Here is a 27,990-nt window from a genome sequence, read left to right as displayed (position 1 = left end):
GGAACGAAAAATGATAGGGGTAACATTAAGAGATAGAAAGCGTGCAGAGTGGGTCAGAGAAATAACTCAAGTTGCCGACATTCTAGTAGAAATTAAGAAGAAGAAATGGGCATGGGCGGGTCATGTAGTGCGAAGAGCGGATAACCGATGGTCGCTGAGGGTAACAAACTGGATTCCAAGGGAAGGAAAGCGTAGCAGGGGACGGAAGAAAGTTAGGTGGGCGGATGAAGTTAAGAAGTTCGCAGGGGTCAAGTAGATGCAGCTAGCACAGAACTGGGTTAATTGGAGAAGTATGGGAGGGGACTTGGCCCTACAGTGGGTAAGGTCAGGCAGATGATGATGATACACATGAAGCGACCGACTACCAAGGTGGATGGCACATTATATATAGTCTAACGTACGGGTCAGCGGAAATATATCCGGATTCCGAATTTGCGTCTTTTTCAGAAGTGCCGCTGTCTTTCTGCCCTCGAGTCAGTGACTGGTGGAAACACCTGAACCGGATGGCACTAGCACATGCGGTTCCAGCGCTTCCACCTATCAAATTACTCGAGATCATGGAGGTAACGCGTTTAACGACGCTTCTGAAAACTGCTCGGCCAGGGCTCGAAACCCAGTGACAAAGAAATTTTGTTGTTCTTGTTTTTTTTTTTTTTGTTTTTTTTTTGTTAGCAGTTGAGGAAGGCCACTTCGGCTGAATCCGAGAAATTAGGTCGCAAAGCTTCTGCAAGAATTCTAACCTTTTCTTGTAAGCTGCACCAACGGCAAGGTACCTGCCGGCGAGATAACGACGAACATAAAGTGGATGTCAAGTGACTACGGAGCCCTGGTTACCAACTATTTTACGTAATTAAGCAACAATAACGTCGCGACACAGGGTCACTGCATCAGAAGGAACCGGCTTAATCCACAATTGACCCAATTTGATCGGCGCACGGTGCCCTAGCAGTCGGACGCAACTGGCGCGAAGAGGACGGCTCTTTTAATCATGCCTAGATTCCCGCCAGTACGGGAAAGGAAAATCAGATATATAAAAAAAGAAAAGCACAGCAGTAGCGAAAGGACACGAGGAACTCGGAATAAAAGGAAAACGGTCGGCCGCGAGGGAGATGAAAGACGGCCGGTCTTCCAAACCTGGGCCTTTTTTTTCTCTCCCCTCCTCCCCCTTTCCCTGGCACGCGCGGGCTTGAGCAGTAACAAAGGACCCGAGATGCATGTGTGCCCAGGAGGCGGTGGTGGCAACTGCGCAGCTTGCAAGCAGGAAAAATATATATATGGGGCCCCAGGCTCCAACGTCCCGGCTGGGCCACCACCGCTGCGAAGCCGTTCAACTGCGCCGCAGCTGCCGACTCTGCCTGGCACACTATTCTTTTCATGATCTTTTTTTTTTTTTCTCCTTTTCATTCCAACCCCGCGCTTGTGCGCTCCGCTACGACTGCTGCTCGCCAGAGTGCGGGGGGGAGACAAGAGAGCCCCGTATTGGTTAGCCTCCTTTCTGCCTTGCGCGCAGCAGGATCGCATTTTCGAATTTATGTGCAGCGTTGCAGTTTTGACGCGTCGTCTCTGGCTGCATTGTAAACGCTGCACGCAACGGGGTGGCAGAGCGAACGGCCCGGACGGGAGGCCCCAGTCGTTAGGAGACGTCCGGCCGCTGGGGAAGGCTAACGACCCCGCGGGCGACACTATGTGCACAGCCTGCTGCGGGCCCGACGTTCGCGTAGTCTACCGCGCAGAGTCCGACTTAGCGAGGATTCGCAGAACCGCTGTTTCCTGAGAAGAGAGGGCAAAGTTCAAAAGGGGCGGGGTCATCATGATTGTCATTAATTAGCTCGAGCAAGACAAAGGCATGAGACCAGGCTGTCGTGTAGCGAAATCTCGTCGCTCTTTTTCTGCCATCGACTGCATTCCGCGGCACCTCGCAGAAGAGAGGAGCGATTAAGAATCGTTCTCCCCTCCCTGACCACGTTTATAGCATTTAATTTGAATCCGTGATGAACTGCCCTGTTTTACATTTCCGTGTAACAACGCGCGCTGTCCTCCGGCACAATTCGAGCGGTTCGGTGCGCATTGGAAGCTACTCGTCGGTTTGAGATCGATCATTTTCTTTCACGCACTGTGGTGCTCTCTAACTTAAAATGTTGTTCCTCGACTGCAATTTTCGTCATGAAGTTTTTAGGCCTGGTTTGGATTCTGCTGGGTTACATCCTCCATTCTACTGTTTATAGGGATTCCTATTAACTTTTGTGCCAAAATATTTCAGTTTACGTGGGGAAACACCTATTCAGTCACACATCATCACACCTTCTTGCATTGTAAAGAGAAAAAAAAAAACGAAAAAAAAAAAAAAACGGAGAAGACTGCCTTCTTTTTTTTTTGTTTTTTGATTTTTTTTTTTTCACTTTGTTGAGTTTAGACAGAATAGGCCCTCAACACAGACACGCACGTAGTGTTTAGTCATATATTTTACGCATAGTTTGTATAACCCGTTGTCGTATTACTGCCACAAGGCGTCCACGTGTGTCGATTTTACTACCGGCTGGAAGTTTTTTGGCAAGTTATAAATGCCATAAATCGAGGGCTTTATACGCCACCCGTTGTTCACTAATCTAATTAAAGCATTGTTGCGACCTGTCACCAGACATCATTTCCAAAAACCAGCCTTGCATTCCATGATTATGTTTGCTTACAACTAAATGCACAAAATATGGTATATAATATCCGAAATTATATATATTGAATTTCTTTCGTGTGTTGAGAAGGGTTAACACCAGGGCCTTGTTCGTAGCTAATACCTTCTCGTCGCATCAAGTGAGCTTACACCCCCTCGTTGAAGGCGTTCCGACTGTTAGCGAATGGGAGACGACACTTGTTGCGAGGTAAGGGTCGCGTATTTAGGGAAGGTTGGTTAAACAGAAGACGAAAGCCCCAGTTCCTAGAGAGCAGCCGTTCTGTTCAGCTGCCAGGGGAAAACGCTCGTGTACCGTTGGCTGTCGTGTGGGTGGTCAAGTCGCGACCACCCTTGAGTTCCAACAAGGCGAAAGGGGAACAGTGGCTCTTCGCGACCTTTATAAACATGTCAAATTGTTCGAGCAAAGCGCGTTTTCTGTCAACGAGATTGCCGCGTCCCCGACAAGGGTGGCATCCCGTGGCGCGGAGGGTGGTTCGGGGCGCTCGCGGCACAAACAGTTCGAAGAGAAGAGAGAAAAACGCTTTATTTAAGAGTTCGGGTTCATATGCCACCAGCATTTCGAAACGTATACGCAGCTGAGCTGCAAACAACATCCCGCCTGCCATGTTACGCGTGTACATCAGTGGTTCTGGCAGCACGTCTGGATCATTACACTCGATCACTTGCACTTTATCTTACCCGTCTCAGCCGGAATGCAGAAAGGTTGCCAGACACCAGGTTTAATCGTTATTGCACTTCGGTATTTACCCTTCCCACTGCCCGTTCCCCTGTTTTCTCTCTCACTCTCTCTGTCTCTTTATATATATATATATATATGGCCTCGCCGACTGTTGGCTTCTTTCCTTCATATATATATATATATATATATATATATATATATATACATACATATGGTAGGGGTAACATTAAGAGATAGAAAGCGTGCAGAGTGGGTCAGAGAAATAACTCAAGTTACCGACATTCTAGCGGAAATTAAGAAGAAATGGGCATGGGCAGGACATGTAGTGCGAAGAGAGGATATGGTCGCTGAGGGTAACAAACTGGATTCCAAGGGAAGGAATGCGTAGTAGGGGGCGGCAGAAAGTTAGGTGGGCGGTTGAGTTTAAGTTCACAGGGGTCAAGTGGATGCAGCTAGCACAGAACCGGGTTAATTGGAGAAATATGGGAGAGGCCTTCGCCCTGCAGTGGGTATAAGAGAGAGAGAGAGAGAGAGAGAGAGAGAGAGAGAGAGAGAGAGAGAGAGAGAGAGAGAGGGAGGGAAAAACGTAAAATCAAACAAAGGCAACAACGTGTTTTTTTTTCTCCTCCGTCGGTCGCAGAAGCACATTGATGGCCCTGAATGCGCATTGCAGATCTCACATACTATCCATATTCAAACAAGATCAGTGAAGCGGTTTGCCCCTTTAATTCCCTTTCAGCACACTTTCGTGTGTTTGGAATATACTTCCTCGAGGCACTGCTGGAACAGTGTTTCGAAGCTTCAACGTGCTATATAAAAACCTCTTTCAACAGACCTTGGTCCTCCCAGCTTAGCCTTCGTATTCCATCTTCGCTCCCTGAAATGGTCGTGACGATCTTTATACTTCTTGATTTGTTGCGTACAGAGCTCTGCTCATCCTATCTCTAAAGGGCATACATTTATTTCCATCCCAGGCAGCACAAAATATTTGCACAATGTTGGTATTATGTTGGCGATATCCGGCACAACATCTAGGACTACTGCATTACCAACATAATACCAATATTGGGCCGATGGTCTGTGCTGGCTGGGATGTTAAAGCCTTTTCGGTTTGGCTATGCAGCAGGCGTTGCTATCAGGATGTTCCCAGAGCATCGCAAAAAACGAACAAAAGATGAAAATATGTCATTTTATTAAGATCTCTTCTGTTCCGCTTTCCAAACGAAGACAAGCGCAGCAGTTCGGGAAGTGGCAGGTTAGTTCGGCTCATGAGGTTAGGCAATTTGCGAAGGATTATTTGTGGCTGAAACTAGAACCAGATTGACTGCTCATAATAGGTATTCTCCCCACAGTGGACGCAGTTGTGGTGATGGCGATGAAGGTGCCCAGCGGCATTGGGAAAAAGGGTCAGTAAAATGACATTTGTCCGTTCGTTCTCAGCGAAGGAACATTCGATAACACGCTTACAAGGGCGCCTTCTCGAAAGTATGCTTAAACGAGGATGGCTAACGTTGTTTCTCTGTTGAAACCCTTTCGATTTCTTCAGCAGCTCCTAAATCCTAAGGATTGGTCAAAGAACCCGAGTAGCAGCAACTGCTTGTCAGCGAACATATGCCCCATTTAGTACGATGTGGGTACTCCCAGACATGTGCAGTCGTGAGCAAACGAGGTATACAACACATAGCCATTGGCGGAGCTCGGGAAAACTGCATTGCGACGCCATCTGGCAAAAGCTACCTGGGATTCAGACAGTCCGTCGCGATGCCACATTTTATCAACATGCATGCGTTACTGTAGCTGTTCCTGCAGCTGTCACTAGGTGGCGTTTAAATGCAGTTTTCTAGAGCCACGCCAAATCCAAAGTGTTGTATACCACTTTTGCTCACGACTGTACCTTTAGAACTTGTCGGGTTATAAATGTACACAACTCAGGTGTGCCGTAACTACCACTGACAATTCCACCGTGGTGAAATTTAGCCCGCTGTTAAAACTTTTCTGGTTTCGTAAATTACAAGCTCAAGAATTTCTATGGCTTCCTTCTCACGATCGAATTTCAAACTATACTTTTGTTTACGGTAAGCGTAGTAGTACAACCGCCGAGTGCTATGGCCCATAGTTAGGAACTGCTGCTGTTTAAAGTTATATCCTACTATAGCTCTTCAGATCTCACAAAATATGTCCTCGACTTGAGTGAGGAACTCAGCCGAAACCCAGCTATTCATAGTGACAAAAGGTTGAACGTCTGTTGCCCAGCTTTCACCGGTTGCACGCCAGACAATCGACCGGGAGTCAGAGTCAACAGTTGAAACTTTATACAGTGAAAGGCGATACAGAGGAATTTCACACCAGTTATTCGAATGCACCTGTAACGCAATGTAAGCACAGATCACCTAAATCGATGATATAATACAAAGAGAGACCTAATCACAACAGCACATAAATATACGAGAGAGGGAAAACTAAACAAACACCAAATTGATCCACCGGGTACTGCGAGAGTCCAACGACTGCGGATCACGATGCGGCTATTGCAAAGACAAGCGTCGGTCCCTCGCAGATACGTGGCTAGTAGAACAGCGGGCCTGTACCAGGAGCCGGGCAGGAACACTGGTATACAGTAGGCAACTACGACACGAGTTAATTGTTGTCTCGACTGACGTATATATATATATATATATATATATCGTAGTCGTAGTCAGACTCGTAGTCTGCTCGCTCTTTTAAATTCTTTAATAACGAGTCCCTCATTTCCCTATATATATATATATATATATATATATATATATATATATATATATAGGGAAATGAGAGACTCGTTATTAAAGAATTTAAAAGGGGCGAGCAGCCTACGAGTGCAAGACAAACGTTTTTTTTATACTGTTGGCATTTACAGGAATTTTTTTATGGTGATTATTGGGATAAAGAACATTAAATGCAATTGCGGAAGTGTGTGTGTGTGTGTGTGTGTGTGTGTGTGTGTGTGTGTGTGTGTGTGTGTGTGTGTGTGTGTGTGCGTGTGCGTGTGTGTGTGTGTGTGTGTGTGTGTGTGTGTGTGTGTGTTTATAAAATGAGCCTTCTTGACCTCTTGTGTTGTGAGCTGCGAATCAGCGGATGTGCTGTTCCTTACTCACCAACATTCTTTCAGTCATGCCCATATACATATAGTTGCCATCTCCTGGGTACCAGGAGAGCGCGTGCATTCTCAACGCCAGCGTAGGTGCCTTGAGTAACGGATTCATACGGTGTTCTATGGGGCTATATGCACGGCGTGTTTGTATATGCGAGGGCTGTTTTTGTGCGAGCCTTACTCAAGAGCAGTGATAATAAATGAATAATAAAAAAGCTTCGGGTGCTGCTTTTTGAATCATGATTTATTATCAGAACGCCAATTAACCACGGACGAAATATGTGGCACTTAAGTGCTCCCGGGAGATGTACGCCGGCCACATGTATTTATGTATGTGAAGGAGTGCAGTAGACAAACTAGATGAAAACAGTACTTGGCGTGAATGCGATTATTCTCGGCCGTTTTGCCACCTTGTTTCAGCAGGCAACTACACTGCCACTTGTTCCGATACTACGGTGATTGTACATTTGCAGAGAAGTCAACTAGCGGACCTCAAGGAACATTTAAAATTCGAGTACGCTAAATTCAATCAAAGGATTAAGTTGCATATTTTCCGGTTATTCCACGCATGCTTATGTGCTGGGACACGTTACTCACCCTGACACATCAAGGACGCATAGAGCTCCTTCCGTGGTTAAGAGCTCCACCAGATGTCAAGCTAAAAAGATGATAAGGAGGCAAGCATTCCCCGCCATACGGCGCACGTTCCATCGGACTGCACGCTCCCGTGCGCGCGCGCGCGCTCATGCAACCCCGCCACCCCGCCGCGGTCACGGACCAATGGGGATTCAGGGACGGGCCGAAAGCGCGCGAACCTCCCGTCTCCAACGGATGAGGGTTCAGGGGGCGAAGAGGGGAGGAAGTGAAGAGAAAGTTGCTTTGGGGAGCGCAGCACACACCCCAAGCAGACCCTTCAGAGAGCGGCGTCAGTTCGGACGTGTCTGTGCAACGTGCCGAATACGACGTCTGTTGACGGTCGGGCGCGCCTTCTCCCCTCTCGCTGAGCGCTCGCCTGTTGCGTGGGGCGACCCTGTGCGTTGACTGTGTACGTCCCTTGCTGCGTGATCGTCTGCGGAAGCGGCGGTGGGATCGTGTCGCAATCTCCCTACCGCTATCTTCAGACACACCAGACGCAGCGTTGATAGAACACTTTCGCCCGCCGTCGTTGTAGCGCGCCAATTTCGCCGGACGTCTGCTGCACTGCGCACATTGGCGGCATCTTCCCAGAAGGAAAGCCGACGCAGTGGGGTCGTGTTCTCTCCTTCCCCCTTTGTTTCGGCTAACTCGGCTGAGTGTACGTGCGTCGGCGACGTGCGGGAGCGCTGATCTTGTTTCCAGCACTTGCGGGACTTCCAGGAGCCTGAACTGCGTCATCCGGCGCTTCATCGCATATGCATCGACAGAGTAAGGTGAGTGGTCAAGCTGTGCTTGTTGGACTGTATTCCTGATGCTGCTTGAATTCATGGCGAGGTGATTTAGGATCTTCGATCACTTTTATCGTAGTGTAGATTAGTGTTGAGAGCCCTGAAGATAGATTGCCTTTAGTTCGACCTGTTGCAATTGAAAGATCAAAAAATGAAGCCGTTCAACGCTGCCGAATACGAATATGGGTTCTCCGGAAATTATGACATAATCGCTTCTTCGCCGTTCTGATTTACAACAAGGCTGAAGCGTACCTGCATCAAGGGCAAGAATCGCAATTAGCGAAGAAGCGGTAGTGGACATAGAAGCAACTTTGACGCCACAGACGGCATCTCTCAGTTGTTGAAACCGAGACAGGTGACACACACACACACACACAAAAAAGAAAATAGATTGATGAATGATTTAGTGGTCTTGAGCTAGTATAGCGCGGTGACTCATGTAGAGTATGCGTAGTTTATGATGTCTCACCCGTCCGTAAAAGAAAAACATGCACCCAAAGTGTGGTTTCTATGCTCGTTTAGCACACGCGGTTTAGCACAGCCAATAGCTGAAGCAACGAATAATAACTTTGTATCGTGTAAGACAAAGAGGATAAGTTGAACCGAAATGGGAACTTTGCTGAGAGCACTTCATTAGTGGATCGCAGACCACGCTGCGGTGCTCCCAAGTATTGAACTATTTGGTTATCCCGCCTTCTCCTTTAGACCTTTTACCATTTCTTAACTATTACTTGCTTTGAGTAGTATAGCTGTGGGCCACTTTTAGTTTATTGCTTGCCGTCCAGTATCTTTCGCCGTGCTTGAACATTTGACGCATCATTAGGAACAGTTACAATATTTTTTCGACCACGCCACAAGACGCCTGGATGAGCGCTAAGGTTAGGCTACAGCTTTCGCTCAAGTCGTATGAACTGCACATGACAAGCGACTTAAAATTCTTTCCGCCAGGGCATATTCGTGATTGACGAAAATAGAAATTGTACTCCAAAAAGACGAAACGGGGCTGAAATGGGGATTGTAAACAGCCATTGCTGCTTTCTAGTTGTGCTTCTTTGTTGAGCCCAGGCAGCCACTTGAAAGTACTATAGACATCTAATTTTTGGGTTCGTGTTTTATCAAATGAAGCCTAGGCCATTACTGTAGACGGATCACTACGTCACGTTCGCCTATGACAGCTGAATAATTTATAATCGAATTTCGTTTCTCACCTGTTTTGGTTTCAACAGCAGAGTGATGATTGTGACGTCACAGTCAAGTCTAGGTCGCGTGAGGGATGAAAATTCAGCGATATAATCATTGCTCTGTCATTTGATTCACTACAATGATAAAGCCAGCATGCTTCAAGAACAGGAATCATACAAGCGAGGAATGAGCTATTATATCGCTGTTATTTTCATGCTGCGTATCAAGGCATGATTGTGACGTCACAGCCATCTCTCGGATATCGAAACCGAAACTGGTGTGGAAAGAAAATTCAGTTATAAATTAACGATCGTAAGGGAAAATTGCATGCAGATCGATATACAATTATCACTTGCGCATCAGTAACAAGAAAAATAATGTCACCACAATTTCGTGTCTATGTAGTCGCTGTGTACGCGCTAAGTTTAGAAACACTGGCAAGTGCACTCTGCTTGTTCGTGCGTGAATGCGCACTTTGCCCCGCTTTGAAATGCTCAAGTCCGCGAGTACCCGGGAATTAGGAAAAAGGAGCTAAATTCTCGGCATGCCTGGTTGCTCTCCGAAACTCTCGCGCGAGAAAACAAAACGCGACTGAATGCGCATACTCGAATGGCGAAACAAAAACTTCGTTTTTCAACGGCCTTGCTGTGCTTGTTATCCGAACCGCGAACCCTGCAATACGAGAAATCACCACAAGGACCACGCTGACGCTTTCAATATATGTGCTCTTTCCCACATGCAATCAGTGTGACGTCAATGGGCGCTCCGTACCACTGTTGTTGGCCAGTGCATTTGCCGCGTGTTTATACCCTTTTTAACGGTTAGGGTCGTCGTAATGGAGCTCCGGTTTAATTCGGACCATCCGGTGTTCTTGAAAACATTGCCTTTGATGAACGCCGCAGTAACGATCCATGAACACCTGAACGGCGTAGTGGTGAAAGGGAAGAAGAGCGAAAGAATTGGGCACAGCACCTGAGAAATAGAATGAACAGAGCCAGCGGATAAATACTACAGCAAGACCCCTTAGTGCAAAGCTCCTTGTTAATATCGTCCAAATTAACTTACAAACACCACGTGGCCATTGTTTATGTTGTACAATGAGGGGGCTTCCTCTGAAGCACACGTCATCGGGCGTATAGAACATAGTTCATAATGGCAGGGTAAATGGCGCCGTAAGTGTGGCAGTTTTTTTGGACTCGTCGACCGTGCTTCGTGAGAAGGCACGAAGCAAGCAGTGAAGGGCTGCCCGCGGGTGAATTTAGACCGTACGGGGGTTGCTCAGATGTTGGAAATAATTATTTGCAAAATATATTCAATTTGCTTCCGCCGTTACGCGGCCCCATGCTTTGTCTCAGCAGTCGAGCCTCGTAACCATGCACCAGCACGGCACAGGGGCGCTCTACGGTTATGGGCTCCATCAGAATGTTGTCAGGAATCGACTCCACGACTTAGTATTCAGCTGTCGTGGCCATCCACGACTTAGTATTCAGCTGTCGTGGCCATTGCGCTGCCTTCGCGATGCAAGTTTCCTTCCTGGTGACGACGAAGCCAGCGCTCTTTGTGATGATGATCATGATGGGCTCAGTATAATGGCAAATTATACCTATAGGGTGGGGGATTGGCCAGAGTGCGTTGCAGACACAAATACATTTATGAACGTGGGAGGCAGTATTTGGACAAATTCGTGCTTCAAGTGACTTAAAATATATATATATATATATATATATATATATATATATATATATATATATATATATATATATATATATATATATATATATATATATATATGTAACAAAGGAATCTACCTGATTTAATAATGCTGTTATGAATCACGCACTTGTTTCAGGACGTAGCCTGTCGCGCTTGCCCCTAAGAAGAGGAGAACCGAAATAGCTATAGCGAAAGCCTATAATCGAGCTGAGGATCTCCAATAAGCTTTGTGGAGAAGCAAACAGCCTGCAGGAAAAAAAGAAAAAGGCACCTTTTTTTTTTTTGTGTGTGTGTGTCCATTTTTTTTTTTTTTTTTGTTGTTTTCGCGGCCAGGTACTGAAACTTTCCGACAATTTTCAGCGATCTAAACATTCCTTTTTTTTTTTATCCATCACAGCGCAGGATAAAATAAGCGGTATGCTAAAGTGTTGACAAAAGGTAGTTGCCGCGTAACCTAAACTGGCGTGCATCAGAATGTGGTCGATCCTATATAGCTGCTCTTGGCGCCTTGCATTCGTCTAGCCGCAGTTGTCTGACAGGCTATGCCAGTGTTTGTTTTAATCTATAACACCTGCTGGCGCGCTGCCTATGCGCGCGACAATAGCGCTTTCGGACTGTCTCTATACAGCTTGATATCGTGACACTGGCCTATTCAGCTGCCAACCGGAGCCCGACCGTGAATGTCGTGATCGACGTCACGGAATCACACATGCGACGCCACCCCGTTGCTCGTGCCCTGTTTTTGCAGTGTGCTTGGAAGTGTCAAGGAACGCAGTGCTCTTCTTCCCATAACCGCTGAAATGCTAAGCGCCTCGTGGCACCGTTTAATCCCTTGCCCGAGATGCAAAGCGCTCTCGCCGGAGACCTTCGCGAACCCCTTTTCTTTCCTCGGCGGCTGATCGCAAAGCTTCCACCTCTGACACCGCGGAAAGTGAGCGTGATGCGGTCGGGAGTCGCAAGCGCTCCTGGCGTTGGAAACGACCTCCTCGGCGCCGATGAGTGGCAAAAGGAGTTCCGATTCTTTCCTTCGTATCATCACACCTAACGGTCGTCTCATGCCAAGTAAGTTCTCATCCACGACTGAGCATCGATAAGACTGAATCCTTATAGTTGATAGTTTGCGGGCGAGCTTATCGTATACCTCGCTCGTGTAATAGCCGGTTGCGACCGCGGGCACATGTAAAAGTAAGTGCTTGAAAACGTTTCTCAAAGATGGGTTGCTAAGATTTTTTTTCTTTGTTGGACGAGTATGATAACCCCCGGGGTCACGGAGTGGACTGACTCCTGTAGGCGACAGACGCAGCGGGAGTATATGTCCACTTGTAAAAGGTGTCTAAATATCGCATTCCGTTAGAAATGGCCTCATTAGTAATAGTGAAGTATCCGTGGCGTTCTAGCGTCTGTTTCTTGCACTGCAAGTGTATACTTACGTGCGGAAGTACCATGCAGCCTTTTATTGTCGGTATGCAACGCAGGAGAGGCGTCATATTGCAGATGTGTGGGTACTGCAGGGAGACTGCCCTTCTCTACCATAACATCTGTCTATAATGTAAACAGAGCAAACTACAAGGGACAAGAAAAGAAGACGAGACAGGACTTCTTTTCTTGTCCCTTGTAGTTCGCGCTGTTTACTCTGTGAACGTCTACCAAGTCGCCGAATTTAACGTTTTGCTATCCCTGTCTGGCTCCTGTCGCGACCGCCTTATTATTGCGGTCGAATATTGTCTCCGCGCATTGATTTCTGCTTTTTATTTTTTTTGCTTTTGTATTTAAGACGGGCTGGTGACGACTCAGTTGTATGCCGTAGGATCCTTGCGTTCACATATAAGGTGTATACGTGAGATTAAGCGATAAGGGATGACATAGTCGCCGCTGGCACATTAGGAAGATGGGTGTGTTTGCTCAGCAGTAGACAAAGCCGGGGCAGAAATGACGAAAGATGGTGCTGGAAGGATGCATGAAACAAACAAACAAACAAACAAAACAGCTGCGACAACTAATTTCCGCTGCGTTACGAAAGAGTGCGGAAAGATCCGTATAGTGACGCCTGCATGTTTAAGATGACGTCTGGTTTAAAAAATAGAAAAGAGTTCACACGTCTGGCTTACAGCGTCAAAGAGTAAATAATTCCTCTGTCTGGTCATATATAGCAAGCAAAATAGTTTGACTGTATAACTACTAGATGCGCATTCAACTGTGGCCACTGGCAACGTGTTCCTAGTCATGACACTACGTTAACTGCAGGACGCAGAGTATTGTGGTTAGGGGATTGGAAATCTCATTGGGAAACGAAAGTGAGCGCGCGGAACGGGACGGGGAATCCAACGTGTTCACAACGACCTTCACCAGTGCGCTAAGCATCTGCGGTGGCAACGATAAAGGCGGAGGTCAATAACTCCTGTCTCGCTGACCTTTGACTGCAGGGTGACCTTGTTGCTGCGCCCTTCCATGCTCTGAGGAGGGACGCATTGTCAACCCACCCGAACCGCTATAGTAAAAAAAAAAAAAAAAAAGATAATAATAATAAAAAACATTCGGCGGGGGGTGAGGATAGCACCGGCCTGACGTGACTCATCGGCCTCTTTTTGAATCGTCATGGTAGGGTTGGGATAATGACCCTCCTGTATTGATCACCATCAGCTCTGCTCTGAACATCTCAGGCTACTACTTTTCTTTGTCCCGTTGCTTGCTTCTTTTCTTCTTATTCTTTCCTTCAACTTTCCTCTTCACCTTTTCCTTATTTTGGTTTTCTTTTTTCTCTCCTTTTCGGCCCCTTCTAGCACACATCCTGTCTTCCACTTTTTGCCGGAGGGGGCTTAGGTCGCTCTCTCCGTTGGAGACCTATGACCTTGGCTTCCCGTGTGTCTCTTTTTTTCCTTTTTTGTTCACTGGAGCTGAGGCCGTGCAGCCCGGCACAACAGCGGGGGCATGTTTGGGCGTGCTCCGGTCGAGGGGAGCTGGCTGTCAGCGAGGGGCGCTTTTCTGAGTGCCGCAGTCAAAATTGAGCAAAATGAACACTTCACATGTGTATAAATCACAACTGCGCGATCAGGTTAATCGTTTAACAGCCAACTTTGCCACCATTTCACTACAATGCTACGAACCAGTCGTTTCTACGCGAAACACGGAACACTATCGCGTTCCTCATTTTCGAACAAATTATAAGCACCCGTCATTGAAACTCAACCTCCCCTCCCTGCTAAGCAAGTATTATTTCCATGCTAAGCCCACAACGAACGACTTGCGGGAACAATTTCTAAACGCACAATAAAAAAAGGAACTGGGACAGAAATTAGGTAAAGCAAAACATATAACACAAGCCCAAATGTCTGTCCTTCCTTTGATTACGTTATGTCTTTTTTTTTTTCTAATATTGATCTCTACTGTGAGACTATGTTGCTTAAGACTTCATTTTTGTATTTTTTTTTAATTTTATACATGTGATTATTATTAATACTCCATAGCGAACAGTTCGGCAATAACATTGCCCATACAGAGTCACTATAAACTCACATATACTTCTGTTTTCTTTGTATATAATTTCAATATATGCAATGATATTATTGGATATCACAATTGTTTCTTTCTCTTCTTTTTTTGGCCTTTTGCAATTTATTTGCACTGCTCTGCCTTGTTATGGTCTCTTGGGCCTCGTCACGCTGCTCCGAGCAGCTTTTTGCTCAAGAGCCCCAACCGTGTATTTGGTGAAATAAATTGAATTAATTGAATATAATTGAACTTGCGCGTTAATCCATTGCATCGAATAACAAGGCACCACGAGCACCGGTGCGTAACGCGTCCAAGTACTAGTTGTCAATTCCTGTCTGTAAGGCATGTTCCATACTGAACAAATCTGGATTCACGGATATGTAATTGGTTCAATTTCGGTCAATTACACCCAGAACCTGGTGCTTTAACTTAATGCTCTTGTGTACCTGTGCCGTGCGTTGCGTATGATATTTAGTCCTTCATTTCTTACCAGACGTCATTTTCTTACAAATTGTCTGAATTAGTTTTTGTTTATGGTCTGCTCACAAGTCTGAGTTTTGTAACTTGCCTGGCGTGTTAATCACTATATTTGTTGTGAATCTTCTTATTTTGTCCCCGACAGTTTGCCCATTAATATTCTTTCCGTCTAGCTGTTCACCGGAGCAACATAGAATTGATAGCTTTTCCAGGCCTCCTCGTGAGCCATGTGCCTTAGCGGAAAAGTAAATATCAAAACCTTGAGCGCAACACGCACAGTTGTGTCACGTAGCGAGCTTCGCTGATTTCGCGCGCGCGCCGATTTTCGCTACCATCACCCGAGGTACATAATGATTTCCTGTCAGAGCTGTTCGACAGTTGTTGACACGCGTAATTACTTCATATAAACAAAGTCTAATGTCTCTCTGTGTCTCCACTTTGCGCGCTGTCTCTGCTCTCTGTAAGGAGCCGAACACCGCGACTCTGCTAGCATGTTCCTGATCACTGAGCCCCAACGGCGGCAATTTTTGCGCGTTGTAACCGAAGAAACTGCTGGAGTGGAAGGCGCACCCGTCGCTGCTGCTGATGATGATGTAGCTTTCCGCCTTGCATCGGGTGGGCGCAGAAATGTACCCTATCCGTACTATTTGGAAGCGAAAGTGAAGCCTCCGCGGCGCCATCTTGGGGGGAGTGAGCCAGTTGCCGCAGTGCGTGCCCGTTGACCGCTGAGCGCACGGAGAAGTGGAGGTTGTTCAGGTGCGCGGCATGTAACACGATCCAGACAAAAATTGTTGGTTCATGTGTACAAACCATGTGAAAACCACACTAAGAGTCACATTTCACAAATTCCGCTCATTATTGCTCATTCCGAACTCTGACTGTGCTCCTTGCATTGCGGCGATTACATACGACGTGCATGCGGGCATAGAGTGGCTGTTTCTTTTCTGCTATGTTCCCAAAAGATACTGATGCGCGAATACTTTGGGAACAGGCTGATCAAAAGGCGGAGGCCGCTATTTGACTGGACTGGACACACGGCACGGTTGCGCATATATCTCTGTGCCGGCTCTGTTATTTCCGGAGCAGATACAGGCGCCGGTAACCCAACTATATAAACTCAGCACAGTTTATTCTGTGTATTAAAGTATGGATGGCTGATGAATCTGCGCCCGATTATTACGGGTAGGGTATACAGATCGCTCGGTCGAAGAGCGGTCATCGTACCCCAAAACTGAGAAAAAAGTGTCGGAAAAATTATTGAGGCCTTGTGTGGTGCTTATGACGTAATGGCGTCGTGCGTCGTCCACATGAATGACGTGTTAAAACGGGTGAAGTTGGGTTATGGGTCGCTTAAGGAGGATTAGGTGGAGAAAGTTGGATTAAGTTTCATTGCGTTATATTACCGGTGAGTTTGTGAGCAAGGGAAGGGGCGATTGCGGCGTATTACGTTTTATTAAGCATGATAATGTTGGATTAGGGCGGATTAAGTTCGTTTATGATGGTTTAAGCTGGAATATAACAGTTTACGTGGGATTAAGGATGTTTACTTTGGATTAACTTGAATTATAGTAGATTACGATTGATTAAGAGTGATTACGTTTGATTAAGGTTAATCACGTTCGATTAATGCGGATGAAGTTGGATTAAAGGTGACGAATTTCGGTTGTGCTAGATTAAGTTAGATTGATGAAGAATTGATTTCGCATTCATAGCACATAAGCAGCAGCCCCCTACTTTGAAGGAAGCAAATGAGTAATTGGTAATTAAGCGAACAGAGAAGGGGCTGCAACCGGTTGCGAGCAGAATTTGAAATCATTCAGACAATTTATTTCAAAAGAGACAGTGCTAGAAGTGCTGAGCCTGTCGGCAGAGAAAAATATGTTTTCTCAGTTCGATCAGCATCTCATAGGCTACGTTCCTTGGACAAGCATGTCTACAAGCTTTGCAAAGATGTAGTAGAGGTCAACGTACAACCAAGATTCATTGCATAACAAAAGAGTGGAATATGTCTCGTGCAAATGACAAACTGACATCCGTCCTTTCAAGGCTTACTTTATTTAAGAACGAATGAAATTTCTGTATGCAGCATGAGAATCATGGCATTAGCAGTGACTAGTGTCACGGTTTATAGTTAAAAAAAAAAATGGCATGTAACAGTGATGTTGCAATGCGGTTTGCGGCTTCATCCAAACCATAGGATATTGGTGAATAATGTGTTCCGAACAGATCATGCCTTAGTTCAGCGGAGTAGCACTTCTTGAATTTTAGTAATTTATTTCGTTTGCTATTTGCGAGTTTCGCATCAACTTGCTATTTCAATCGTGTCTTTCAGGCACTAAATGCCACGTTTGTCAAAATATAAACGGTTTGATGTTCGTATTCACGTTATTGGCAATGTTGTATAGGGGTGTAACCCACCAGAATTCATGTTCCTCCTGGATCCTTTGCTGTTTGTTTCTTTCTTAGCTGGTCGAAAATGGTTGGTCACAGAACTTGATAGCACATGCTGCTTTCAAGCGTAACAAAGTTGCGTTTATCACAGTTTTTGTCAGGTTTATTATTTACAGCAATACGGATTTAATTTTGCGAGTCATCGGAAGCTATATATCTCCTCTTGCTTTTTTCCAAAATAGTGTATTCAATTGTTATTCAGGTTTGTTGCATGCATTGCTATTTCTCATGCCTTGAATTACTTTTATTTTGACAACTTAGATCCCTGTTTGCATATTATTTTCTACTTTAGGCCAGAACTAGGTAACTCCAGCTGCAGTGGGCCTTGGCCAAGGTATTCACCTGCTAATCCACGGGTTATGGGCCCGATCCTGATCGAGGAAGCTATAGCTGGTGACGATAAAATGGACATTGGCCATCTAACTCGGCTGAACTGACTTCGAATACCATTATACCGCTGTCACACGGGCATTTCGAAGGCCCTCGAACCGATTGTTTATTGACTCGAAGGCCTTCGAACGCTGCCACACGGGCGTTTTTCAATGGCCATTGAGTCGATCGTCCATCGAGTCAACAGAACAGCTCAGAACTCAATCGAGATCTCGAAGGCCTTCGAACGTCGCGCAAGGTTGCTAGCGTACGTTGACCCGAGGAGCGCCACGCGCACTGTCGTGCACCAGCGCGTTTACGATACAAAAACATAAACAAGCGTTATTATTTTATATCTTTATTTTACGAGGTAAAATATTAGTATGCGTAATAATTAAAAAATAGCATCGCTTTTTTAAGGCGCATTATTTCTGCACTCTCTACCTTTGTAACCTTCGCCGCCGAGAGAAGCAAACACAATGAAAAGCACAGACGTACAAACGTCACGCGTTTCAAAAAACAAAAACAAAGTTTTTTGATATTGTTATTTAAAACAATTAACTAAAAACCGGCAGTTACTAAAGAAAGGTAACAGTCATATAATATTTCGCATTTATAGAAAGATGTTAGATTTTTAAGCAAAACTGAAAGCAACGATAGTGGCGCCACAAAAGTCTGGCGCCAAACATCAGAACTATTTCGACAGCCTTTGAGTTTTGCCGTGTAGCAGCGGCACAACCCCTTCAAGTTCAATCGCTATTTAAAATCTCGACGTCTATCGACTCAATCGCCTTTGAAAATGACCGTGTGACGGGTATTAGCTAAGTTTTGCTTCGCTTTTATGTTTAGTTTTTGATTTTGGATTCTATTTTCCGAGGCCATTTCTGCGATATATGACCTGATAATGTTCAATTTTAATCATAATTACTAATCATCGGAATACATTCCAAATCTGAATTACAACTCATTAATTAGTTGTAATTATTACGTGCTGTTAGTGCACTGCAATTATACTCAGTATCAGCTATCTAAAGATATATGGCTCAATGATGTCGCACATAGTCTGAAGTTTAATAGCAGTTAAATAACTATGTTTAATTAAGACTTGCAATTCACCCAGTGCTATTATATTGGACATAAGCTACGCAACTATGTATACTAGCGTTGCTATGGTTTGATTCAAAGATTTTACACTGATATAGAGACATTTAAACTGAGTAAAGCGAAAAACGCCCCAGTACTCGGATATCGTCGAGACCTTTAAAAATCCAGGTGGTTCAGATACGTTCGGGGACTCATCTGGTAGCCCACAGCATTGAATCAGAACTTAAAGATCCTTTAAGCACTTGAAACAATTACAACGCCGGCGAACAGCGCTTGGCAGGCCACTTCTGCCACTGCGAACAAAATAGCAGCTTTTCTGTGTTTTCTAACTACACCCCAGAGAAAGGGAGCACTGTGGGAGTAATACACCCTTTTAACTGGTGCAGCAAGCAACATTGCACCCATTGAAAGGGCGTATCAGTACCTCAATGCAGCCTTTCTGAAGGGTGTGAATAAGACACGCAAATGCACCTTAAAACGTGTGAATTACCTTTTTTTGCAGCGTGTTCGCACGGATTGGTACGTAAAAGCGGGGCCACATTTCTATGCGCGGTGGTGTTTTTATACAATGTGATGGCTTATACCACTGTAGGCTAATGAGAACGTGTAAATAACAGGGGCACAACTTGATCTATTACAGCGATTAGGCGTGTAGCAGAGTACAGCCTGTATCAAAGGTTTACAGCCCAGGGGGTTTACTTCTGAGCGATACTATGTGGGTCGTAATGCATTCTCAGGCTCCCATACTTGTTGAAGGCAAGAAAATTTTTCGTCCTACCCTCTTCAATGGCTAGGACTTCCACGATTATTACAGAAGTCATATATATTATACGGCTTAAAAGCAAGCCCTCTGGGCTGTGAACTTTTGATAAAGGCTGCACATGCAACCGAACGAGGTTCGCCAACAGAAGACGCGCGTGGGAGCCATTATGTATCGCCAATTCGCCATACCATTAAAGATGGGGCCTACCCCCCATATTTCATGGCGTTAGCTCTACTATGACGCCTAGAATATACTGCCTGTAGCGCTACTGCTCCAGGTACAAACCCGTGGATTTCTGCGGTATCTGCGGACGAGTCGAAGCTCGACCAATGTGTAGCCTGCTTAGCCACAAGTCTTGCTTAGTATGACGTGATAAGCGAACAGGTATCGCGGTGCATGACAACAGGACTAATCATTTATGAATGCACTCCTAACTAATTACTCGTCGCAATTAATGCCAGTTAATTAGTTATTGTGATTAAATTTCAACTTTATGCTTTAGTCATATATCGTTGAATAGTTTATGCTAACAATATATAATCTGGACTTTTGAAGGGTTTAATTGGGTATCATTAATTATACAATTGTGATTAAAATGGAACACTAAGCTGCATAGTATAATGCCATATATATCGATGCATGTCTTGTGTCAGGTATGATTGCCTTGGACTTCTCTGACTCGTAATTAGTTTTGTGATTGGTTTGGTTGGTTTGTGGGGTTTAACGTCCCAAAGCGACTCAGGCTATGAGAGACGCTGTAGTGGAGGACTCCGGAAATTTCGACCACCTGGGGTTCTTTAACGTGCACTGACAAAACTTGGACTTACGCTACAGCATCGTCATATATCGTTGGATAGTTCGTAGCGGGTACGATTGCATGACACTAATTGCAGGTTAAAGTACCGTTAATAAGCTGTGAATAAAAATTCAATTTGCGTTAAAAGGTCAAGTCGTATATCACTGAAAAGATTTCGACGAGTAGAATCCGAAATATATACCGTAGTACAGCCATCGCGCGATCATGGGTGTAGTCAGAATGAAACCCCTGTGTGATTTTTTTTTTTAAAGACTTCGTCTGCGTTTCTTAGCTAGCCGTAAAATATCGGCATTCCTCTTGTTTTACGAATGGATGTACTTTCTTGCCGGAATGTATTTCGCACTGTTCTTTATGAAATGAACTTTCATCTGTATCTTCATATCAGCAAAACAAGAAACCGCCGGAAAAAAAAAAGAAGGAGTTTTGACGCGATTTTCCCAGGTGCGAACGGGCAGTCGCAAAAGCCACGACAGTCTTGGTCTTTGGCCATAAAACCCGTTGCCGGACGTCCCTTACCAGGATCCCTGCTTGAGCGGCTAGCGCGAAGCAACTTGAAATGGGAGTCCACTTTGAATGCTGAGATGTTGCCATAATCATTTTTCGAAGACCTGTGGATAACAATATAGTAACACGGATATTCAAATATATAGGAAGAATTGGAATCACAGTGCCTGCTTCAACTGCTTCAAGAGTTAACCCACAATAGGGTAAACCGTGGCAAAGTAATAGGGACTACTCTCTTTCACATGCAGGAATAAAAGCGCGCGATTGACACGTACTCTCGAATATCTGCAGCTTTCAAATGATGGCTTGGGGCGCGATTCGAACCTGCCAGAAATTCAATACCCGTATTCTTTTTCCACGACTTTCTCCCCCTGTTTTCCTGAAAAGGGGAAAATTTCGTTAATGGACCGTCACTTCCCCACACCCCTTTCCCGGCTAGGCACAGCTGCTACTCCCGTTTACAGCACTCTGAAATTGACCGAACTGTGATATGTTTTTCTTTTTTTGAATACCTTATCTCTGGTTTTCTGTTCTCCTGAGTCGACATGATTGCTTTTTCCTAGTTTTGCGAATATCTGCCCAAACTTTCTGACATTTTTCGATGCACGAAGGATGTCAGATTTTTGTCATGGCATTTGCAAGTGTCAGTTACGTTGCAGCACATCAGTTTGTGGCTGTAGTCGATTTATTGTGTACGCTGGCTACATCATGAACAAAATTTCTCTCATTCATACAATGAAAGAGCAAATCGAAGCATGTGTCTATAAAGTAACCCAGGTTTTAAAATATAGGGTGAGCCCCAGTTCAGAGCTGTTCATATATTCCTGATAGGGCATGACGTCTAAGGAAAAATATCTGGATCCTGTGAATGATCATGTATGTATTAACTATGTGAGGTCAATATGGTAGGATAAACGCATTGTCCGCTTACAAATAATGGTTTTCACTCTTGCATACAATGCGCAGGGTACGTTTGTAACTTTAGTGTGGATGTGACAACAGAACTCATTCCTCCGTGATGACTAATCGTATCCTTTGATAGTAAAGCTACCGATATATTCGTACCAGCGGATGTACGCGTTCTTGATGAACGTCCTGTGCATATCCGAGATACGCGTGTTGTTCTGGGCAACGCAGCGCCAACTTATTACTAATCCTTGTAGGCAGATATATCGGATGAGAACGCTCCATTGCACGAGGCACCACTGTGGACGCCTGGTTTATACAAGCCCTTGTTTCTTGTAGCACACTGGAACGCTCAACACGATCCTTCGGTTATTATTAATGGTAGCCAGCACAGCAGGAATTCCTGCTTGCGGAGCTGCCGAGGGCGTTGTCCCACCTGACCCCGAGCGTCGACAATCGTGACCCCTGGTTGTTTCGCGAGGCGTGCATTGAACGGTGATTATGCGGAGTGCGAGAGCGCTGGTGCACCCCTGCTGCTTTGAGGCGCCAACTAGCGATTCAACGTTTTCAGACGTAGCATTATATTGTTTTGCTTATTTCGTTGCAGGAAGCTCCGCCGACGAGACAACCGCGCCGAGCAGACAACCTCCGGATGTAATGGCTCCGACACAGTTGCCCGGTCGCCGACGCCGCGGCGTTCTTCTCAAGCGGCCCGACGAGCGAGGCACAAGGGCCCAGCGTGTCCGCTGACCTCGTGCGGCATAAATCACGCCACTCCACCAACGCGCCGCTCCGCTCTTCATTATTATTATTATATTTTTAGTGGACCCGCCGCTACTATGAAGGCCTGCCGAATGGGCGAAGCAGACGATGCAGTCGGGGATGTCGACGCAGACGATGAACCTGTTTTTCGGCCGCTTCGCCGGAATAACTGGACTGCATTCCGAAAGAGGGGGCGACGTGGCATTTCCGAACAACACACTCGTACCGCGCAAGGGCAACTGAATTTGGTTAATGGCCTTCCGCCATCTAACGGTGGCCATGAGAACGAAGCGTTTGGCGGCGAAGTGCAAAGCCCGCAGCGAGATGCGGACCAAGAGCCGCCCAGCTACGCGTCGACGCTTCTGATGACGTCAGATGGCGTAGACCAGCCGTGCGCCTGCTGCCCGGTGGCGGCGCCGTGCGGCGATCGGGCGAACGAGGGCGCCTCGCTCCGCACCGGATCAGACCCTCCGGAGAGCTCCGATGTGCCGGAGGTAAGCTGCTGCGATGTCGGTGTGAGTGCCCCGAGCGTAGCGGGTCGCCCAGGACCCGGGATAGGAGCGGCCACGCTGGCTCGGCACCGGAACGACGCCGTCGCGGCGGGGGTTACCCGGTTGGAGCCGGGCCCGCCGCACCACGAAGTGCTGCCTGACATCCTGAATGCGCACCTGCCGCCACCGTACGCGACGCTGCCTCCTCCGTCGTCTTCTGCGAGGCGGCACCTTCCACCGCCGCCTAGGCTTAGGCCGCCCCGTTGCGTTGTGGATACCGAGGTGGTGGAGCCCAAGCATTGCTGTGGCGTCCTGGTCACCCAGACCGTGAGCATCCGGTGGTTCATAGTGATGATCGCGTTCGTCGGTCTGTGCTGTGCGATCGTGGGCACCGTGCTGGGTGCGCTCAAGGCGACCGGACGCGAACACCTCACCGTCTCCCTGCTGATGATCGGTGAGTGATTCTCCCGGTACTCTTTTTACTCCGGCGTTTTCATGTGGGATTGTTTACGTGCTGGGCTAACGCGCGCCTACTTGAAGCGGCAAGGGGGCGACGCTCTGCCATGTTTTGGAATGCGACCAGCTGTGAGGATGCTCCGCTTTCATCCGCGCCCTCTTCCCGCGATGCGGCGAGGAACTCCAGCTGTCGATGCGCCGTCAAGAGTCATTCTCGTCAAGCGTAGTGTGTTACCTCCTCTTGCGAGCGTGTGTGTTACGTTACGGCGAGACGTCTGGAGCCGCTGATTACCTTGAACAAACATTGTTCCATGCGACTGTACTGAGCTTTTGTCTAAAGTTGACGCTGGCGCTCTCCCCCGTAGCTGTCCCTGAAGATGCGATTTTGGTTGGACATATCCAGCGAAGAGGAAAAGCTTTTGCATGAGCTTACTCTTTCAGTGGGGACGTACTCACACATGTGCTACAGAAGATCGCCAACATAAATCTCGACAAGTGTATCCTCCTCCAATATATCCTCAAGCAACAGCAACCCGCACATTTATGAAGCTAACGCCTGGGATTGGAGAGCGCGTAGCTCTTTCTGCATTTGGAGTAGCAGAGCGCTGTTTCCTTGCCGTTATTTCCGCGTGTTGTTTCCTCGTTTTACCCTGACCTTACACGAGTGTCGATGGGCTGTTAGTCCTTTCCTTACTGTTTTTGTTCGCTGTTCCTAATTCGTACTTTTTTATTTTTTGTCGAGAGCTGTCCCGGCAAGTTGAGCCGTAGCAGCGGCCCGCTTTTGTGAGCGTTAGTCTCAGGAGGCGTGTCCCCGTTGGCTGTCGTCCATCCCAAGCGTGTGGTGTGATGTGCCCGATTGTAAATGCCCGTTCGACGCCGCGCAGCTCGCGAGGAGGGCGGCTTGTCCCATTTGGGGCCAGCGGCGCTGCGAAGCCTTGGCGGCGAAAAAGTAGGACGAGCCCTTCCGGATTTCGCCGCACCGTCGGCGGCTTCGTTTCCCGCCTTCGGTGCGGACCGAGTGTGTAACAGCGCCGTGGAAAGGAACATGGCAGGGACAAGGTTTAAGGGGGCCAACGGGACAGAGCAAAGAGAAAAACCCACTATGGATAACTAGCGAATAAATCGACGGAGCATATCGGACGGTGAGGATATAAGCTGATGGCCCGTTAGAGTACAGTCATCCACACACCTGTCGAACATCGGCACGTTCTATTCTGCAATTAAGGAATGCGCCGTTGTCTGGCGCACGCCGTAAGAGGTTTTGAAAGCATTATGAATTACGGGCAACCTACTGGAATGTGTGTAAGTACGCATAATGAGGTCAAGTTTTGAACCCCATCGGCAATTGCACCACTTGCGTCGTTCGACCCGGATGTGTGGGCGACCGCACAAGGGACGAAGCGGTGTAGGTGGTATGCGGCAATTAACGTTACTAGAACCAGCTATGCGGGGCCCGCACCAGTTTTGCTGCGGCTGACGATGACGACGATGGATAGCCTTTCTTTTTTTGCCGTTGTGCAATGCTGACGTGGAATGCTTCCGCTTCATGCGTAGCACTGTGTGTGCGACGTCCCTCTTCATCGTTTCTTTTTTTTTTTTTTTTTTTTTTTGTCATGATTTGGCGCGTACCTCGCATTATATACGCCATAATCGCGATACTTAACCATCGCAAATGTGTCACGTTCGAACAGCCTTCCACCTGTCGTGCATTTGGTTTTACGCGTCCGTTGCAAGTGCTGCACACTTGGTCAAGGGTAGAATGGCAGAAACCGTGCTACATGCTTCTCGATGCCAGTGACTTTTGTTACGCGTTGAAGTGCACACACACACCGCGAGCACTTGCGGATAAGCGGTTTATTAATCGACGCTGCCTTTCTCCGTTCACTATGGGGTCTGTGTTCCTTTTAGAAAGCAGACCGCGTGCGTGCATTTGCAGCCTGTCTGGTTTTGCATTTTTCTTTTGCTCAGTTCGTAGGTCGAGCCAATGTTTCGACAAGTGGACTTGTCTTGATGGTCGCTTTGCCCAGACGAAGACAAGACAAATCCACTCGAAACATTGGCTCGAACTGCGTGATGATCGCTTTATACGGACGAAGACAAGTCCACTTGTCGAAACGTTGGCTCGACCTGCGAACTTTGTCTCCCCCACCCTTGCTCAGTGCTCCTTCACCTCCTGGATTTGGTGCGATCAAGACTTGCTATGCTTTATAAGTCAATTAAATGCGCACAGCTCTGGAGTTTATTGCTAGAGCCAGCGTGGCGGCTGAAAGTTCTTGAAATCGGCCCGCGAGTGAAAACTGGCCCCGTTTCAGTCGAGGCGACATGCGCGAACAGGCAAGTGGAACGGCGCTGTCGTAGCGCGCCTCAATGTTATTGATCCCCGACATTTGCGTGGCCCATTGGGTGGTGAGGAAAAATGATACGTTCCATGTAGCACGGGCGGGTGGGCACAGCTGGCATCCGAGCAGCACGTCTCTGGGCGGAGAGAATTTCGTATTGGGGCGGACGGATTGATACGATCGTCAAAACCGAGTAGAAATCTCCCTTGTGCGTGCCTCGCTCTTTGCCACAGAAACTGCGACACCAGCCATTCTCGATCCCCCGCCGAAGCTTCGGCAAGTGGGATGAAGGCATGCGCACAGATTCGGAGAAAATTTATTGAAACAGTTATGTCACTGTACTCCGGTGGCAGAGCAACCACCCCACTGACGTCTCCGGTGCGTGTGGCATCACTATAACGGTCCTCCGTGCGGGCAGGAAGGTGGGAGTGAAATACAGATGTGGGAGCCGTAGTGGAGGTATTCGGAGTAACTGGAAGCGGCGAAAATGGGCGCTCGGGACGTTGAACATCGCACCTTTAAAACTCGGTTACGGAACGAGAGAGGGAACTCGCTAGACTAATATCGGGGACACAGCGTATCTGTGTTCAGGCGGGAAACTGAAATTGACAGTGCTCTGAATTCTGCAGCAGAAATGCCGAATACTACAGTGAGCGCACTTAGCAGAGGTCCGTGACACATACATGCCACGGAATTCAGCCGGCCAAGTCACCGTGTGTTTGGCCCCTCGTCCGGCTCCAGACTCCGTGCAGTCATGCAAATCCAGGATCGTCGTCCTGATGGCGGCGCACACAAGACTGCAAGTTAACTGTTTAATTTCATTTTAATCGCGCTTGGCTGCGTTTTGCCGTGAGATAGTTTATTTCCCTGTCCCAGTGCGTCCTCCCCAATGCGATCGCCACTCTCTCGATAAACTTGGGCATCCTAACGGTGCCACCTCCGGTGATTTTACTAGGGACATCCTGCCAGCGTTGCAGCTCAGCAATCGGTTGCGAAACCTATAATCCGACGATGTTATAAGGCACCCTCTCATCTAACCTAACCGCAAATGCGCGTCGCGAATTTCTGCTCGCGTTGTCGTCCTGGCAGACTGGCTCGCAGGTGTCCGTATCGCACATCGAGTGATCCTGGCCAGACGAGGAAGTGCGCGCTACTTCATTAGCATGCAGAAGACGCCACAGAATTCCCCCGCCGCGGACAGCTCCCGTATGCACCTGCAGGTGTTTCGAAACAGAGGCACGTCGCATGGGGTCGTTCAGTCAAGATATAGCAACTAGCCCGTCTGCGCTCGATTTTTATCGTTGTGGGGCAACGCGGTGAAAATATAGAAGGAAGACGGGGGCTGTAACGGTGCCCAGAGTGAAACGTAGATGCCAGGGTCGATATGAGGGGGCAGAGTTTCAATATTCTGCGTCATTGGCGTCGCTGCTCATTTCATCAATGAGCCAGGGCACGTCGGGGGCGCAGCTGCCTCTAAACGGTGAAGGCAGCGGGCCAAAGGGCGCTTCCGTTCTACGACTGGCCTACGCGTGCGGGAAAAATCGTGGGCTTCTTCAAGAGCGCTGTGCTTGAAATGAGGAGCGGCCGGCATGCACGCTTTTGGAAACGCCACTCTTGGCGCGCTGCATTTCACGGACGTAAAAGGACTTTAAGGGTATAGACGCGTGTACGGCTCGTTTGGTCGTAAAGTCGTCGCCGCAACCAGGAATGTGAGAAAAACATGTCGGAAAAAAATACGCACCCGGTTTCGGATCAAAATTATGACGTAACAGTTCTAGCGTTTAGAGTGACGCCATCACTTTTAGCTTCCCATTTAGTATCCATCTGCTAGTCAAATTGGGAGCTAGTATAGCGGTAGAGATTCGAACCGACGACAAATGCACAATGCTTGTCAAAACCTTAGAGCCCAGGAGCTGTTTCTGAGGGTTGTAGCGATGTTCCTTTAGCTTTCTTAGAAGTCTTTTCCACTGGAAACGGTACGCCAAAACATCTTGCCATCAGGAGATCTGGTACACTGGGAATGCATTAGCCAAACGGCGTGGCCCCGAACTATATAACACTGTACTCCGAAACAAACCCGTTGGGCTCTAATCATTTGACAAAGACTGTACCTCCAATCGTACACCGTTCATTGCAAGTGTAGATTACCGCCGAGAAGTGAGACCGCGCCTATTCGTTCCCTAAAAAAAAAAACAAAAAAAAAAAAAACAAAAATAAGTAAAAACTGATTTCGATGGAGGGTATATGA

General features: G+C 47.1%; 1 protein-coding gene across 1 annotated transcript in view; it reads left to right on the top strand.

Moving 5' to 3' along the window:
- Positions 1–7,693: 7,693 nt before the first annotated feature.
- LOC146188491 (uncharacterized) overlaps positions 7,694–27,990 on the top strand; it is a 206,447-nt gene continuing 186,150 nt past the window's right edge. Inside the window, exons 1-2 of the mRNA XM_084603795.1 lie at positions 7,694–7,904; positions 22,302–23,401. Coding sequence (XP_084459921.1) covers positions 22,534–23,401 — 868 coding nt within the window. The 5' untranslated portion in view covers positions 7,694–7,904; positions 22,302–22,533. The remainder of the gene's footprint in view (positions 7,905–22,301; positions 23,402–27,990) is intronic.

This window comes from Amblyomma maculatum, chromosome 5 (assembly GCF_055883805.1).
Source record: "Amblyomma maculatum isolate TAMU_Amacu chromosome 5, ASM5588380v1, whole genome shotgun sequence".
NCBI classification, from domain to species: domain Eukaryota; kingdom Metazoa; phylum Arthropoda; class Arachnida; order Ixodida; family Ixodidae; genus Amblyomma; species Amblyomma maculatum.
The sequence above is the reverse complement of the archived record's forward strand: the minus strand, read 5'-3'. Positions and strand labels throughout refer to the sequence as shown.